At 44.2% G+C, this 15,490-nt stretch overlaps 1 protein-coding gene across 1 annotated transcript in view; it reads left to right on the forward strand.

The window, feature by feature from the left end:
- Positions 1-234: 234 nt before the first annotated feature.
- ccdc135 (coiled-coil domain containing 135) overlaps positions 235-15,490 on the forward strand; it is a 110,693-nt gene continuing 95,437 nt past the window's right edge. Inside the window, exons 1-5 of the mRNA XM_041214146.1 lie at positions 235-310; positions 1,928-1,995; positions 2,895-2,977; positions 4,835-5,009; positions 10,854-10,979. Coding sequence (XP_041070080.1) covers positions 235-310; positions 1,928-1,995; positions 2,895-2,977; positions 4,835-5,009; positions 10,854-10,979 — 528 coding nt within the window. The remainder of the gene's footprint in view (positions 311-1,927; positions 1,996-2,894; positions 2,978-4,834; positions 5,010-10,853; positions 10,980-15,490) is intronic.

Below are 15,490 nucleotides of genomic sequence, written 5' to 3' on the forward strand. Positions count from 1 at the left end.
TTTAGTCAATTAATCTCTGCTGGGTGGTGGCTGGAGTGCTGCAAATAGCATTGGAACAAAAAAAATCAGCCAGCATTCCTGCTCCTGATTGATTTTCCTTGTCTAGTGACCACACTTTATGTTTGAGATTCAAACTTACAGGAGGCTACAACACAGCTGTAATCCTATTCACAAAGGCTCAGTGGATAGCAGTCAGGGACAGGAACCCTGTCCAAAGTTTCTCCTCTTTAGACAATGATGCTGAAACAAATTGAAGTATCCCTTCTGCTACCTCAGTTGAGATCAGCTAACTCAGCACAGGTCATCTCTGGTATTTTTTTTATTCATTCGTGGGATGTGGGCATTGCTGGCTAGGCCAGCATTTATTCCCCATCGCCAATTGTGCTTCAGAAAATGGTGGTGAGCTGCCTTCTTGAATTGCTGAAGTCTTATGTGGTGTAGGTAAACCCAGAGTGCTGTTAGGGAAGAAATTCCAGGATTTTGACCCAGCAACAGTGAAGCAATGTCGATACATTTCCAAGTCAGGATGGTGAGTGGATTGGAGGGGAATTTCCAAGTGGTGGTGTTCCCATCTAACTGCTGCCATTGTCCTTCGAGATGGTAGTGGTTGTGCATTTAGAAGGTGCTGTAAAAGGAGGCTTGGTGAGTTCCTGAAGTGCATCTTGTAGAAGGTGCACACAGCTGACACTGTGAATGAATGTTTGTGGCTGGGGTGCTAATCAAGTGGGCTGCTTTGTCCTGGATGGTATCAAGCTTCTTGAGTGTTTTGGAGCTGCACTCATCCAGGCAAGTGAAGAGTATTCGATCACATTCCGACTTGTGCCTTGTAGATGGTGGACAGCTTTGGAGAGTCAGGAGGTGAGTTACTTGCTGCAGGATTCCTAGCCTCTGACCTGCTCTTGTAGCCATAGTATTTATATGGCTAGTCGAGTTCAATTTCTGGTCAATGGTAGCCCCAGGATGTTGATATTGGAGGATTCAGCAATGGTAATGCCATTGAATGCCGAGGGGCGATGGTTAGATTCTGTCTTGTTGGAGATGGTCATTGCCTAGCACTTGAATGTTACTTGCCACTTGTCAGCCCAAGCCTAGATATTGCCACAGTCTGCTGAATTTGGGACATGGACTGCTTCAGTATCTAAGGAGTCAATGAATGGTGCTGGACATTGTGCAATCATTAGCGAACTACCCACTTCTGACCTTATGATGGAAGAAAGGTCATTGATGAAGCAGCTGAAGATGGTTGGGTCTAGGACGTTATCCTGAGGAACTCCTGCAGTGATGTCCTGGAACTGAGATGATTGACTTCCAACAACCACAACCATTTTCCTTTGTGCTAGGTATGACTCCAACCAGCAGAGAGTTTTCCACCTGATTCCCATTGACTCCAGTTTTGCTAGGGCTCCTTGATGCCACATTCGGTCAAATGCATCCTTGATGTCAAGGGCAGTCACTCTCACCTCACCTCTGGAGTTCAGCTCTTTTGTCCATGTATGAACCAAGGCATGTAATGAGGTCAGGAGCTGAGTGACCCTGGCGTACCCAAACTGAGTGTCAGTGAGCAGGTTATTGCTAAGCAAGTACCGCTTGATAGCACTGTTGATGACCCCTTCCATTACTTTGCTGATGATCGAGAGTACACTGATGGGGCAGTAGTTGGCTGGGTTGGATTTGTCCTGCTTTTTGTTACATGACATACCTGGGCAATTTTCCACATTGCCGAGCAGACACAGGTTTTGTAGCTGTACTGGAACAGCTTGGCCAGGGGCATGGCAAGTTCTGGAGCACAAGTCTTCAGTACTATTGCCGGAATATTGTCAGGGCCCATAGACTTTGCAACATCCAGTGTCTTCAGCCGTTTCTTGATATTATGTGGAGTGGATCGAATTGACTGAAGACTGGCACCTGTGCTGCTGGGGACCTCCAGAGGAGGCTGAACTGGATCATCCGCAGGGCATTGCCCGTGGACTCCTCAACATCGATGACGTACTGGCGGTACAGGATATACCCAGAAATGTTGTTGGCGGTGTCTGGAATATTATCTATAAGATATGATTCCATGAAGATGACTATGTCAGGCTGTTGCTTGACTAGCCTGTGAGACAGTTCCCCCCATTTTGGCACAAGCCCCCAGATGTCAGTAAGGAGGACTTTGTAGGGTCGACAGGGTTGAGTTTGCCATTGTCATTTCTGGTGCCTTGTCGAGGCCAGGTGATCCGTCTAGTTTCATTCCTTTATAGATTTTGTAGCAGTTTGATATAATTGATTGGCTTGCTAGACCACTTCAGAGTCAACCACATTGTTGTGAGTCTGGAGTCACATGTAGGCCAGACCAGGTAACAACTGCTGATTTCCTTCCTTAAAGGACATTAGTGAACCAGATAGGCTTTGACAACAATTGACAGTGGTTTCATGGTCATCATTAGACTTTTAATTCCCAATTTTTATTGATTGATTTCAAATTCCACCATCTACTGAGGTGGGATTTGAACCTGGGTTTCTAAAGCATTACCCTAGGTCTCTGGATTACTAGTCCAGTGACAGTACCACTACATCACCACCTCACACATCTTCTGGACAGTAGGCCACAGCCTACTTTATTACGTCTCTTTGCACCATCATTATCCCTCTTGGGCACATCTACCCCTAGAATGCTATTGGCACTAGCAGAACATTACTCCAGTATGAATCACTGCTTTAAGGAGATTAGGGGAGCAGACTGATAGGAAAAGAACCTTAAATATAGGCCATCTAATGTTATAACCTTTTGATCATCACCAGGTACCGACTGTTGTCTCCCCTTTTACTCTTCTGAAGGCACTGAGCTGTGTTGAAATATAATTCCATTGGTGCCATTCAATATCTGATGCTATGCCCAAATTTCCATTCTTCAGGTAAAAGCCTATACAGCAGGTGTTGGCACATTATCCTCCAGTGGAAGCATCAAAACCAAGTTGGCGTCAACCTTGGCCCAATGGTAGCACAGTGGTATTAGAAGGTTTTGCGTTCAAGCCTCACTGCCAAGTCTTGGGCACATATTCCAGGTTGACATTTCAGCGCAAGCACTGAGGGAATGTTGCAATGTTGGAGGTGCAGTCTTTACCGAGACCCTGTATGCCCTCTTGGGTGGATGTGAAAGATTCCAAGGCATTATTCAAAGAACAGTTTTTCTGGTGTGCAGATCAATATTTATCCCTCAACCAACATTACTAAAACAGGTCAACATGGATGCGAATTTGGCTGAGTGACAGGAAATGGAGAGTAGTGGCGAACGATTGTTTTTCTGACTGAAGCAAGCTATGGATGTGGCAGGTAGTCATGCTGTCTGTTGACTTCATCCTGATGATGTTGTGGCTATAGGCCAGGTCCGGTGTGCTTCCACCGAATGGTGGCAGTGGCAGTGGAGGGTCTGAAGTTGGTGCATTTTTCCACACCCAGGGTCATTTGGAATTGGAGCAGTTTCAGAGGCTCATGCTAGAAGCAGGGCTTACGCCTTGGGACACAGGGCAGATGTTTGGTTGACACATGGCTGCTTGTTTTTGGGAGTTGAGCCCTTGGCTATTTTGAATTGTCTCTTTCAGGTAACTTTTTTTTAAGCTTGTGTGCTTAAAAGGCTTGATATCTGTGGAATGGAGAGTCACTGAGCTGGAATATTCAAGTATTCACTGTGCTTTTTCCTGTGTTCCATGAAGTGGGGTCCCCAAGGGGTTGGTGCTAGGACCTCTGCTTTTCATGATCTATATTAATGACCTAGACCTGAATGTATAGAACATAATTACAAAATTTGCTGATGACACAGAGCTTGGAAATATTGTGAAGAATATAGAGGATAGTGATAGACCTCAAGAGGATATAGACAGACTGCTGGAATGGGCAGACAGATGGCTGATGAAATCTAATGCAGAGAAGTATAAAGTGATACATTGCCTCTCCTCATTCTTCTGACCAAAACGTATGATAAAAGACACATTTCTAAAAGGGATGCAGGAGCAGGGGGACCTGGGGGTGTAAGTGCACTTATCATTGAAGGTGACAGGGAAGGATGAGAAAGTGGTTAATAAGGTATATGGGAATCCTGAGCGTTATAAATAGAGGCATTGAGTACATAAGCAAGGAAATTATGGTGAACCTTTATAAGACACTGGTTCAGCCTCAACTGCAGTATTGTGTCCAATTCTGGGCATCACACTTGCAGAAGGCTGTGAAGATTTTAGAGAAGGTGGAAATGAGATTTACGAGAATAGTTCCAAGGACGAGGGCTTCAGTTATGTGGATAGAAGCTGAGGCTGTTCTTTAAGAGAAGGTTCAGCAGAGTTTTAATAGAGGTGTTCAAAATCACAAGGGGTCTGGACAGGATGGCTGGGAAGAAACTGTTCCCATTGGTGGAAGGGTTGAGAACCAGAGGGCACTGATTTAAGGTGAATGGCAAACGAACAAAAGGTAACACGATAATTTTTTTTAATGCAACAAATGGTTAAGATCTGGGAATACACTGCCTGAGAATGTGCAGGAGGCAAGTTCAATCATGGCTTTGAAGGAAAACAGATAATTATTTGAAGAGCAAACATTTTTGGGGCTACTGGGAAAGGGTGGGGGACCGGGACTAGCTGAGATGGTCTTGCAGAGAGCTAGCACAGACACGAAGGACTGAACTGCCTTCTTCTGTGCTGTAACTATTCAATGTTCTATGATTCTATAAACTGCTCATTATCTCACTGCTGTTTGTGGGAGATGGCAGCTGCGTTCATTGTCTAGTAAAATCTTTGTGACATTCTGAGGATGGAAAGGTACTATATGAACATAAGCTTTTTCTTTCTTATTTTTCCTGATATAGGGAAGTACTCAAGCTAGAAATAGGCATCTTGAATTACCCAACATCTTATCAAGAAAACACTGTCAAAGAACAGATCATGCTGCAATATGCTGAAAATTTCAGACGACAGTACGTTTATCTGTACCCGGACAGAAAGCCTCTGTTTCTTAACCCCCTCAATGAATGTCGAGTTGAGGTATTTATTTTCCTAGTTCTGATGGCAAGAAATAAAGGTTGGAGAGAGTGTGATAGATAATTTTTTAAAAACTTAAAATAAGTTTTGATTTTTTTTCGTAACTAGAGAAATGCCAAACCTTCGTATTGTACCAATTTTGTTCCCTCTTCTCCTGAAAGCACTGACTTCTCATTGCACATAGTTTCCTAGGTCCTCACCCAAGTGTCCATGCTTCACATGTGAGTCAATACGGTGAGTGTTATCAGAACATTTGGCTATGGGGAGCATCACCACAGAGCTGCATCTTGTCCTCATAGTTCATCCGCACGCACACCTTATTCATCAGGTGTCTCTCAATAGAGCTCAAGAATGGAAACTCTAGTTGAGCTTTGTTCCTTTTGCTGGCCGGAGATACTGAGGATTGTAGTGCACCTTCGGAAATCAGGCTGCGATCAAGTAACTCAACATAAAGCTTGGATTGAATCAGGGAACATCTATATCACTGAATAACCCAGCCAAAATGTGGGTACTGCATTTACCCATGGTATTATCCTGGGTCAGCCAGCTTACTGTTGCCATCTTTGTGTTTCTCAAAAGGGGGGCAATACGGTCATTCCATGCTTCACTGAAGGCTTGCTGTTGGAAGTGCAAACTTCAGCAGGGTCAATCGAGAATTTGCATGGTGGGTCCACTCCAGGGGAAGGAAAACTTTAAGAAGATAGGAACAGAAGATAAGAACAGCCCTTTGAACCTGTTCTACCATTCAGTTAGATCATGGCTGATCCGCATCTTAACTCCATTTACATGTCTTTGATGCGTGTTCCCTGCTACCTTTATCCAAAAAAAAACTATCAAGCTCAGTTTTGAAAATTGTTATTGGCCCAAAATCCACAGACCTTTGGATTAGAGAGTTCCAGGTTTGCAATACTCACTGTGCTTCCTAATTTCACATCTGAATGACCTCGCATTAATTTTAAGATTGTGCCTGCTTTTTCTGGATTCCCTCACCAGAGGAAATAGTTTCTCTGTATCCACTCTAACAATTTCTTTAACAATTTTAAACACGTCAATTAGATCAATCCTCTGTACACCTGATGATACCCAGCTCTACCTTACCACAATCTCTCTCAACTCCTCTACTGCCTTGATATTGTTTAACTGTTTGCCCAAATAGATGAGTAGCAATTTTGTCCAAATAAATAGAGAAGATCAAAGCCATTTTTGGCCCCTTATGAATCTGCTCCCTAGCCACTGACCCCATCCCTCTCCATGGCAAATCTGAAGCTGAGCCAAACTCTTTCGCAACCTTGGTCTCATATTGATCCTGAGCTAAGCTTCTGACCACACCTCCATTCTGTCGCTAAGACTACATATTTCCATCTCCGTAACATTGCCAGCCTCCACCCCTGCCAATGGTGGAATGATTAACATTGTGGATGTGCAAGAAGCAGGGTCGGAGGAGTTCAGATATCTCAAAGGGTTATAGGGCTGGAGGAGGTTGCCAACCTAGGGAGGGGTGAGGCCATGGAGGGTTTTGAAAACAAGGACGAGAATTTTAAAGTCAAGGTGTTGCTTATCCAGTGTCAATATAAGTCAGCAAGTACAGGGGTAAAGCTTGATGGGACTTGGTGTGAGTTAGAAAATGGGCAGCAGAGTTTTGAATGAGCTCAAGTTTATGGCAAGTGTTAGTTCAGAGACTGGCCTGGAGTGCTTTGGAATAATCAAGTCTCAAGGTAATAAAGGCATGAATTAAGGTTTCAGCTGCAGAAGAGCTGAGGCCAGGGTGGAGTTGGGCGATGTTATGGAGGTGGAAATAGTCTGCCTTAGTGATTGTGTGGTTTGAAGCTTATCTCAGGGTCAATTATGACACCAAGGCTGCAAACAATCTGATTCAACCTCTGTTGCCAGGGAGAGAGATGGACTGGTTGGTTAGGGAATGGAGTTTATGAGTTTAAGAAAGGAGGGAGGGAGAAGCCAAGGAATGATAGGCTTTTCAGTTTAAAAGCAGTTGTAGGGAAGGTATTAGAACCTGGGTATTTGAATAAGTGTGAGCTGGTTGAAGAGTGAGCGTGGATTTGTGAATATTAGGTCATGTCTGAATAATCAAGTTAAAATGTTTTGAGGAGGTCACTAACATGTTGGGTGTCTATTGATGTTGCCTACATGGATTTCATCACTCCCTATATCCTGCTCAGTTCCCTATTTCCATCCATTTGCCCTCCTATCATCCTGCCCAACCTTGTTATCACCCTTGCCTTTTTTCCATTTCCGCCTCTTTGCATGATTCCCCTATCAGCATGCTCTGTTTAACATACTGTCCTGCTCTTTCCAATGGAGCTCAATGCAAACTTGAGGAACAGCAGCCCATCTTTTCAATTGCCACTTTTATAGCCTTCCGATCTCAACACTGTGTTCAAGAACTTTTGATTATAATCACCTCTTCCACTTCTTGGACAACAGATGCTGAAAATGATTCTGCTCTTGCCATTTATAGCTTCTCTGGACCCATCTTTTGTTCCTTTATTGTTTCATCACCATCTTCTTTTGCTTTGCACTAATATTCCTCTATCATTAAATCACTCCTATCCTCCACCTTATCACAGACATTCCCTTTTGTTCTTTCCTCACCCCTCCCTCACCACCCTCCCTCCCCCAACGACCCACCTCAATTTTCCTTGGCCCTGTACTAATTTTAAAAATGTAACATCTTTAACCTCTTCTAGTTCAGATGAAAGGTTCTCAATCTGAAAGGTTAACTTGGTTTCTATCTCCGCAGATGCTGCCTGATCTGCTGAGTATTTCTAGTACATTTTATTTCAATTATTTTATCAGAGAGCTAACAGATATGCAGCACGGAGGGGTAATGCCTTAAGTGGAAGAAAGGTAAATTTCAAGTTATTAGGCATCAGAATGTTTCAAAATAGCAAAGTTCTGAAGTATTTGAATTCACACAGTAGAGAAATTGTGAAATAGTGTTAAACAAGTTGGAGTCAGTGGTAAGACAAAACTGGAAAGTTCTTGCAGCCAAGCAACAGCTAGTGAGGTCCAAATATTGTCCTGGACTGAGCTGATTCAAAAGATAATTAGTTATGCTGTTCTTGAGCATGGTCCCCACTTGGTTATGGAGGCAATCACTTTTCAAAACGTAAATTTGTGGTAAAGAGGAAGTCATTCATGAAAATATTTTATTTGAAGCAAAATTAATAGTTGGTTGGCTTTTAAAATTATAATCTTTCTTTCCAATCTCTGGCCTGCTCATCTCTCTCAACGTTCAGCCTCTCATGCTGCACTTGCAGTGCCTGGCCAGCAATAGGGTTTCCAACCATTCAGGATTGTCCTGGGGTTGCTGGAATTGAACATTAACCTCCAGGACATTGCTGCAAACAGCCCAGGAGAATAGGCTTGAGGGCATTGAACAAAATTATGCCAGCAAATGTTGAGCATCAGTTTGATCAATGATGCTGCAGCAGTTGCACATGTGGTGCAGGTGTGAACAAAGTGGGAGTGCTATTGTTGAGCTGTGTGGACGTTCCCCATACACTGGGGAAGGAAAAAGTCCTCGGTTGGAGTTGCACTTCAGCTTCCCGCTACTAAGAATGGCGCTAGCTGTAACCCACATTGCAAAACCTCATTTCAGGAAGCTTTTCTGATCATATGACCAAAGTGTGCTGGCCACAACTTTAACAAGCTGTGCTGAAATTAGTTGTGAGTTGAAATGAAACTTCACACCACAGCCAAGTGTCAATAAAAGAAACAGGAAATAAAGGTTGCAGAGATACGTATCTTTATACGTACCAGTATTTTGTGATGTCAATGTACAATGTAGGAATTATAAGGCATCTTGAGACTGTGTGCAACTTTTTTTTAAGCTGGCAAGTTATGCACTTGAATATGACCAAGTATTTATTGTGTTGAAGGTGCAAGTGGGGTGAAGTCTTGCTGTGTGACATTAGCATGTGACATGTATGCACCAAAATCCTTTAAACTCTATTTTAACAAAGGCCTTTTAATTTTAAACGAATATATGAAAATAATACACAGCGGAATTCCATATCATTGCACAACATTGATTTTACCCCTAAAATGAAACTCCTGCCAAAGACTCCTCCCACTGGAGGGGGAGGAGAGGGATCCAATCAAGCTGCAGACCCCAGGAAAGAATAGGGAAGGACAGGGGATGAGATAGTTGTTTGTCTTCTGATGGATACTTTACTGCTGAAGAAAATTTACTGAAACCTTAATAATATCTACCTGCCTGCATGTGAAAGTCTTCCATGTGTTGCGTAATTTAGGTAGACATTCTTCCTGTCTTATCTATCATGATTTTCAGTATTCCTGCATATCCTTTATTCTGGTCAACCATAAATGTCACACTTTGAAAGTCTAACCATGAAAGTTAGCAAGCAATTATACTTATCATTATAGTTATCTTCCAGTCTTCAGTCATCGCAACAATCTCAATTCAATTATCGCAAAATTCCCCATCTCCCAGATCCGCTTCGCTAGGTGACTCATGTAATTAAACTGAATGTTAAAATGTTGGCTGATCTTGGACATGCTTCACCATTTTGGAAGCTTTGTCCTCTCCTCCAAACATCAAAAATGCCAGCATGTTGGAAAGCCGACATGAACCTACACACTTCCACATCTGAATTGTGCGTGTTTGGGAGTGCGTGGGAAACTCCCAAGAGGATGGTGGGTTTATATTTGATATTTTAATATTTAAAAAGGAAATTGAATGGGCGTGTCACCTTACATTCTGCATGTCCAACAACATTCAGGAAGCCTTACACCATCGAGGACTATGCAGCCCGCTAGATTGACACCCCTTCCATAAACATTCACTCCCTCCACCACTGATGAACAGTGGTAGCAGCGTGTACTATCTACAAGATGCACTGCAGAAACTCACCAAGGCACCTTGGGCAGCTCCTTCCAAACCCACGATCGCTACTATCTAGAAGGATAAGGGCAGCAGATACATGGGAACACCACCACCTGGAAGTTCCCCTCCAAGCCACTCACCATCCTGACTTGAAAATACATCACTGTTCCTTCACCGTCTGGTCAAAATCCTGGAACTCCGTCCTTAACAGCACTGTGGGTGTACAAAACAGGGACTGCAGCGGTTCAAGAAGGCAGCTCACCACCACCTTCTCAAGGGCAATTAAGGATGGGCAATAAATGCTGGCCTAGCCAGTGACACCCACGTCCCATAAATGAATATAAAAAAACACACAGTCCCAATCCGCCACAGTCCCAATCCGCCACACTCCCACACATTGAGAAGCCCACCACCATGTGTGGCACTACCACCGTGTTAAGCAGGATAGATTCAAAACAGATCTAGTAGATCAAGAATTGGGCATCCACAAGGTGCTGTGGGCCAACAGCAGCAGAGGAATTGTATTCCACCACAATCTGTAACCTCATGGATCACATCTCATGAATAAACGAAAAAGACTGTGCTCTGTGTCCATAGACAGATTGAACTCACTGACTGGTGACAGATTGCGCTTTCTGGTCAGATTTGGGTTAAATTGTCTACCTAAATGGCCATGTATGGACTGAAATCTCTGTGGACACATGTGGGCTGTATTCTCTGTCTAAGGTGACCTCAATTCTCTGGCTGTGAGAAGGCATACTCATAGTCCTTTGCTTTGCTGGCCCAAGACCCAATGTGACTTCAACATACAGTAGCTATTCTTCAGTGTGTACAGTACATGACGTACCCAGTGGAATGGAAGGAATGCAAATTACAAGCCAGCCAGTGTATGTGATAATGAATGAGTACAAGTCTAATTTATTTGTAATAAGAAATGATGCGAATAAGCTGAAAAGTTAATTTTCTTTTTTTATCAACAGAAATTTGTAAGCACCACTCTCCGCCCAACATTGCTGAAACATGAGGAACTGTACAACTGGGAAGGGTGTGCCCAGTTTGTGGCTGACTTTCTAATAGTGGATTCTTTAGACCCTATCCACGATGTGGTAAGAAATCCCATATTGCAGGAGCAACTTGCTTTCCAGTTGAAAGAGTCATCAGTACGAAACAGCAGGTTCCTCAGGGAGCCATAATTTCCAATAATAACATGAAGAATTTACCTTTCCTGTAGTGCTTCTAACAGTTAGAGAGACATTTCTGAATACTTTGAACAAAGAGTGCCTGGCAAACATGAGTTGACTAGGGAAAGTAAGGGGCATCATAAAATTGTTAAATACAAGTGTCATAAAGGAGAATTTTGATGGTATAAAGGCAGGTGACAAGGCAGATGTGTCAGGGAGTTTTCAAGAGGATATGGGTACAAGGATTAAAAGAACAGTCGCTGGTGAGTGCTGTAGTGACAGTGAACATGGAATTAGAAGAGCAAAGAATGCATACAGAATAGTTCATTACCTTCTGTTTGCATGCTTTCCTCTCCCAAAGACCTTGAATATGTTGTTTCCTCTCAGATTTGTGCCCATCTTTCCCCCAACTTCGTAGTTTAACCCCTCAAATCAGATTTCTGCCCTTTCTGTAGCACTGGAACAGCTCTTATTAAAGTCACAAATGACATCTTATGTGAGTGTGACCATGGTAAGTTATCATTCTTCTTTGTTCTCGACATCCAACAAAATACTGGGTAGAGTGAAGCTATTGACTTCACACCCCTCAACATAATCCATTCCTTAGCCACCAACTCCATCTGTCTCCCTAGCAACTGTTAAGGCTTAACCAAATCATTTGCAACCATGGTATTCTATTCGATTGTAAGGTAACCTGCGAATCCAGTGTTGGCTCCATCACTAAGACTGCATACTTGCACCTCTGTAGCATCACCCAACTTCACCTCTGCCTCAACTTATCTGCTTCTGAAAACCTCATCCATGCTTGTTACCTTGAGAATCAACTATGTCTATGCTATCTGGCTGGCCACCCGCTTCAAAACCTCTGCAAATGTGAGCTTGTCCACAACTCGGCTGCTTGTATCCTAACTCTCATTCACCCATCATCCCGTTAGCTGACTTAAGTTGGCTCCCAGTTCGGCAGTGCCTTGATTTTGTCCTTGTTTTCAAATCCTTTCACAGTTTCTCCCTATGTGTAATCTCCTCCAGCCCTACAACTCTCCATGATCTCTGCACTCCTTCAATTATGATCTCTAGTGCATCCTCAATTTTCATGATTTCAGCTATCTAGACCCTAAGCTCTTCTATTCCTCCCTAAACCTCGGCAGTCAGTTTTCCTCTTTAAAATGCTCCCTTGTTGTCAAAGCTTTTAATCCCCTGTTCTAATACCTCCTCAGATGGCAAGGTGTCAAATTTTATTGGGTAACGCTTCTACTTAGTGCCTCAGGACATTTTAGTATGTTAAGAGCACTATACAAATACAGGTTGCTGTTTATTTCAATTGCATATTTATTTAATGATTAATTCATAGTTTTCAAAGCATTTACATGCATAATCCTCATCTGCCCATAACATTTTCCTTCATTTTGAATGATAGCTATCCTGAGGATTGTTAGTTTATCAGCCAGTTGGACCAATCATGGCAGTATTTTGAAACCTAGGCTCTAAGATTCTCCAGGGATTCTCTCAGGCCACTGTTGTAACCTACCCACAGGGTGACAGTAGAGACCTGGTTCAGGTTCTATGAACATAGAGCAGACCTACTGACTCTATGAGCTGAATTTTGAACCCCTGTCTGGGCTGGAAATTGAGATGGGCAGGAGTTACAAGTAGCCCCGGTGTACCAGTTCCTCAGTTCCTTCCTGCCTCCAGGCCATTTTTGCGGAAACGGAATGGGGAAGCATGGCTACTTGCTCACATGTGGCAGTGAGCCTACACGACTCAATAGGAGCCTATTAAGACCAATTAAAGGAAGCCACCTTGGATATTCCTGCCTTGGTGCAGGTACAGCCAAAGGCTGTCTTGTAGACGGGCTTCCCCACACTCACAGAGATGGTCTGACTGCAAGATCCATTTTTAATTTAAGATTTAAAACATGCTGGTGCAGAACAAGTATGACGTGCAGAAACCGAGACTTACCACCAGGGTCTTGCTCACATCGCGGATATCCAAGGAGCAGAAAATACTGGAGTCTGACACCAAGGGAACCTGTTAGGAAATAGAAATAGTTTAAGTGAGTTATATTTGTATTTGTGAGTGTTAGGAATGAGTTTAGCTTTAATGTTTACGTTTGATTTGTATTTCTGTATTTGTGTTAAGAAAGGTCAAATTGAGTTTTAGTTTTCCTTTAAATTTCTAATGAGAGTTTTATGACTGGTAAGCTAAGTTAAGCAAACAAGAGTAGAAAAAACAGTGCTGTTGCATAGCAAGAGGGGTCCAGAGAGGCAGGCCCTTCCCACAGACACACACACAAGGAAAACAGCAGTTTGATTTTGGAAGCTGTTTCAGTTCAGTTGGTTTTGAAAGTAGCTGCCAGGCAGGACTAGAGGAAAGGGGACAGATAGCAAGTCCCAAGCTAAAGAAAAATCCTGAAATCCAGGGGAGTGGAACTGGAAAAAATCCCAAGAAGACCTTCCCATCAAAGCAAGGACAGGATCCTGGAAAAGGTCCTGTTAACAAAATTAAGAGTGAGGGGCAGAGAGAAAGGCTCCAAGCATAAGATTTAAAGAGACAAAAGCTGCAGAAAGCAGATTTAAAGTAAGAACTGTCTGTAAGAGGCAAGAAGACAACTGAAGATCTGTAACTCTTTGCTACGTGCATGTGAAGCAGTGGTACTGTTGACAACTGAGTTGGTGAGAGAGAGTGCATGGAAGAAAGCTGGAATGCATGTGGTGACCCAGGGGAGAGGAACATCGGAGGGAGAGTTCGAAACCCTGGAGGTGAACCCTTGCAGATGGAGTCTGAGAGACTAGAGCAAGAAGTAAGGGTGCCTGAAGGAGTCAGGAAGGGGGAAGGAGTAAGGGCAGAGAAAGAGGGAAGGACTAATCAGGGCGGGAAGTCTGGGGCGGGGCGGGGGGGGTGGGGGGTTGCGGTTCCCCTGGGGGAAGGAGTTCCAAGGGGGGAAGGAGTTGGAGGGGTAGAAGATTCCTAAGTGAGTTCTTGGAGAGTGGAGATTGGAAACTCTCGTGTGAAAGATGGAGTGCAGCGAGACCAGTTGGCTCACAGTGTGACAAGCATCTGGGGGGAGTTGAGGAGAGATCCATAGCATCTGGTTGAGATGGCACTTGTCACTTGGTTTCAGAGTGTGGTGTGTCTGATCACAGGTTGCCTACTGGTTTACATGGACTATGTACTTACTGTGAACATTAAAGTATAAAATAGCTTTTGTAACTTGTGTTATCCTTACAAATCTGTATATATCTGTAAAGGTATAGTTGAGGGTGAAGGAGTATTGTAATATAGTTCATCTTGTTTAATAAATGTTTTAAGCTTTTGTTAAGAGTTTATTAGCTGACTCCGGTGACTCTATTCAGTAGCCCCTCTCCACGTTTCTAAACAAACAAGTAAAAGTTAGGAACTATCAAGCTGGATTCCACCCTGGGATCAGGTTTGTCCAGTGGTAACCTCATCTGGGGATCATAACAGACCCTGGGGGAATGTCCGTGGCATGCTGGGTGGATTCTCATAGACATGGCTCTGCTGCGAACACAAGTTGGAAAGTCACCGTTGTGGGTCTGCTCACAACGGATGATGGTCGAGGGGGTGGAGAGGAAGGTCTAGCTGTGTTTGGGAGAGAAAGATATATTGGATGGGTGGGAGAGGAAGGTCTAGGACCGACTAGGAGAGGAAGAGGTGTTTGGGGGGTGAGGTAAGAGGGGAGGAACAAAAGTATCGGGAGGGATAAGGTAGGTCTGGGGGAACGAAGGTGTCAGGGAGTGAGGTTGGGAGAGGGGGAACGAAGATGTCAGAGGGTGAGGTTTGGGGGGGGAGCAAAGGTGTCCGGGGAGGGGTGAGTTGTGATGGGGGGTGCAAATGTGTCAGTGGGAGGTTAGGAAGGGGGAGAGACTACAAGGAGGAGGGGGAAACTGGGGAGGTAGGTGTAAGGGGGTGGAAGGTGTAAGGGAAGGATTTTGGAAGGGGGAAGGAATGTGGAGCGGGGAAGGATCCAGTGGGAGAAAGGAGTGCAGAGATGGTGAGGAAGGAGTCAGGGTGAGTAGGAGTCCAGAGGGAGGAAGGAGTCTGGTGGGGAGGAAGGAGCGCAGAGAAGGGAACGAGTAAGGGTAGAGGAAGAAGTAAGGATGCCTGAAGGAGTCGAAAAGGGGGAAGGAGTAAGGCTAGATGAAGGGGGAAGGACTAATGGGGGGGGGTCGCGGAAGTCTGGGGGGGAGGCGGATCCCGTGGGGGAAGGGGTTCCAAGTGGGGAGAGAGTTCAAGGGGGAAGGAATCGGAGCGGGGGATGTCCAGGTGAACGTGCAAGGGAGGGCTCTGATGATTCCATGACTGCATCCTGGGGATCAAACTGAGCGTGGGAATGGTATGAGAGAATGGTGAGAATGACTGAGGCAGAGAGAGGTGGTAGGGTGGGAGGGTGAGGGCTTGACGGTATCAGTAGAAGG

The sequence above is a fragment of the Carcharodon carcharias genome, chromosome 20 (genome assembly GCF_017639515.1).
Source record: "Carcharodon carcharias isolate sCarCar2 chromosome 20, sCarCar2.pri, whole genome shotgun sequence".
NCBI lineage: Eukaryota > Metazoa > Chordata > Chondrichthyes > Lamniformes > Lamnidae > Carcharodon > Carcharodon carcharias.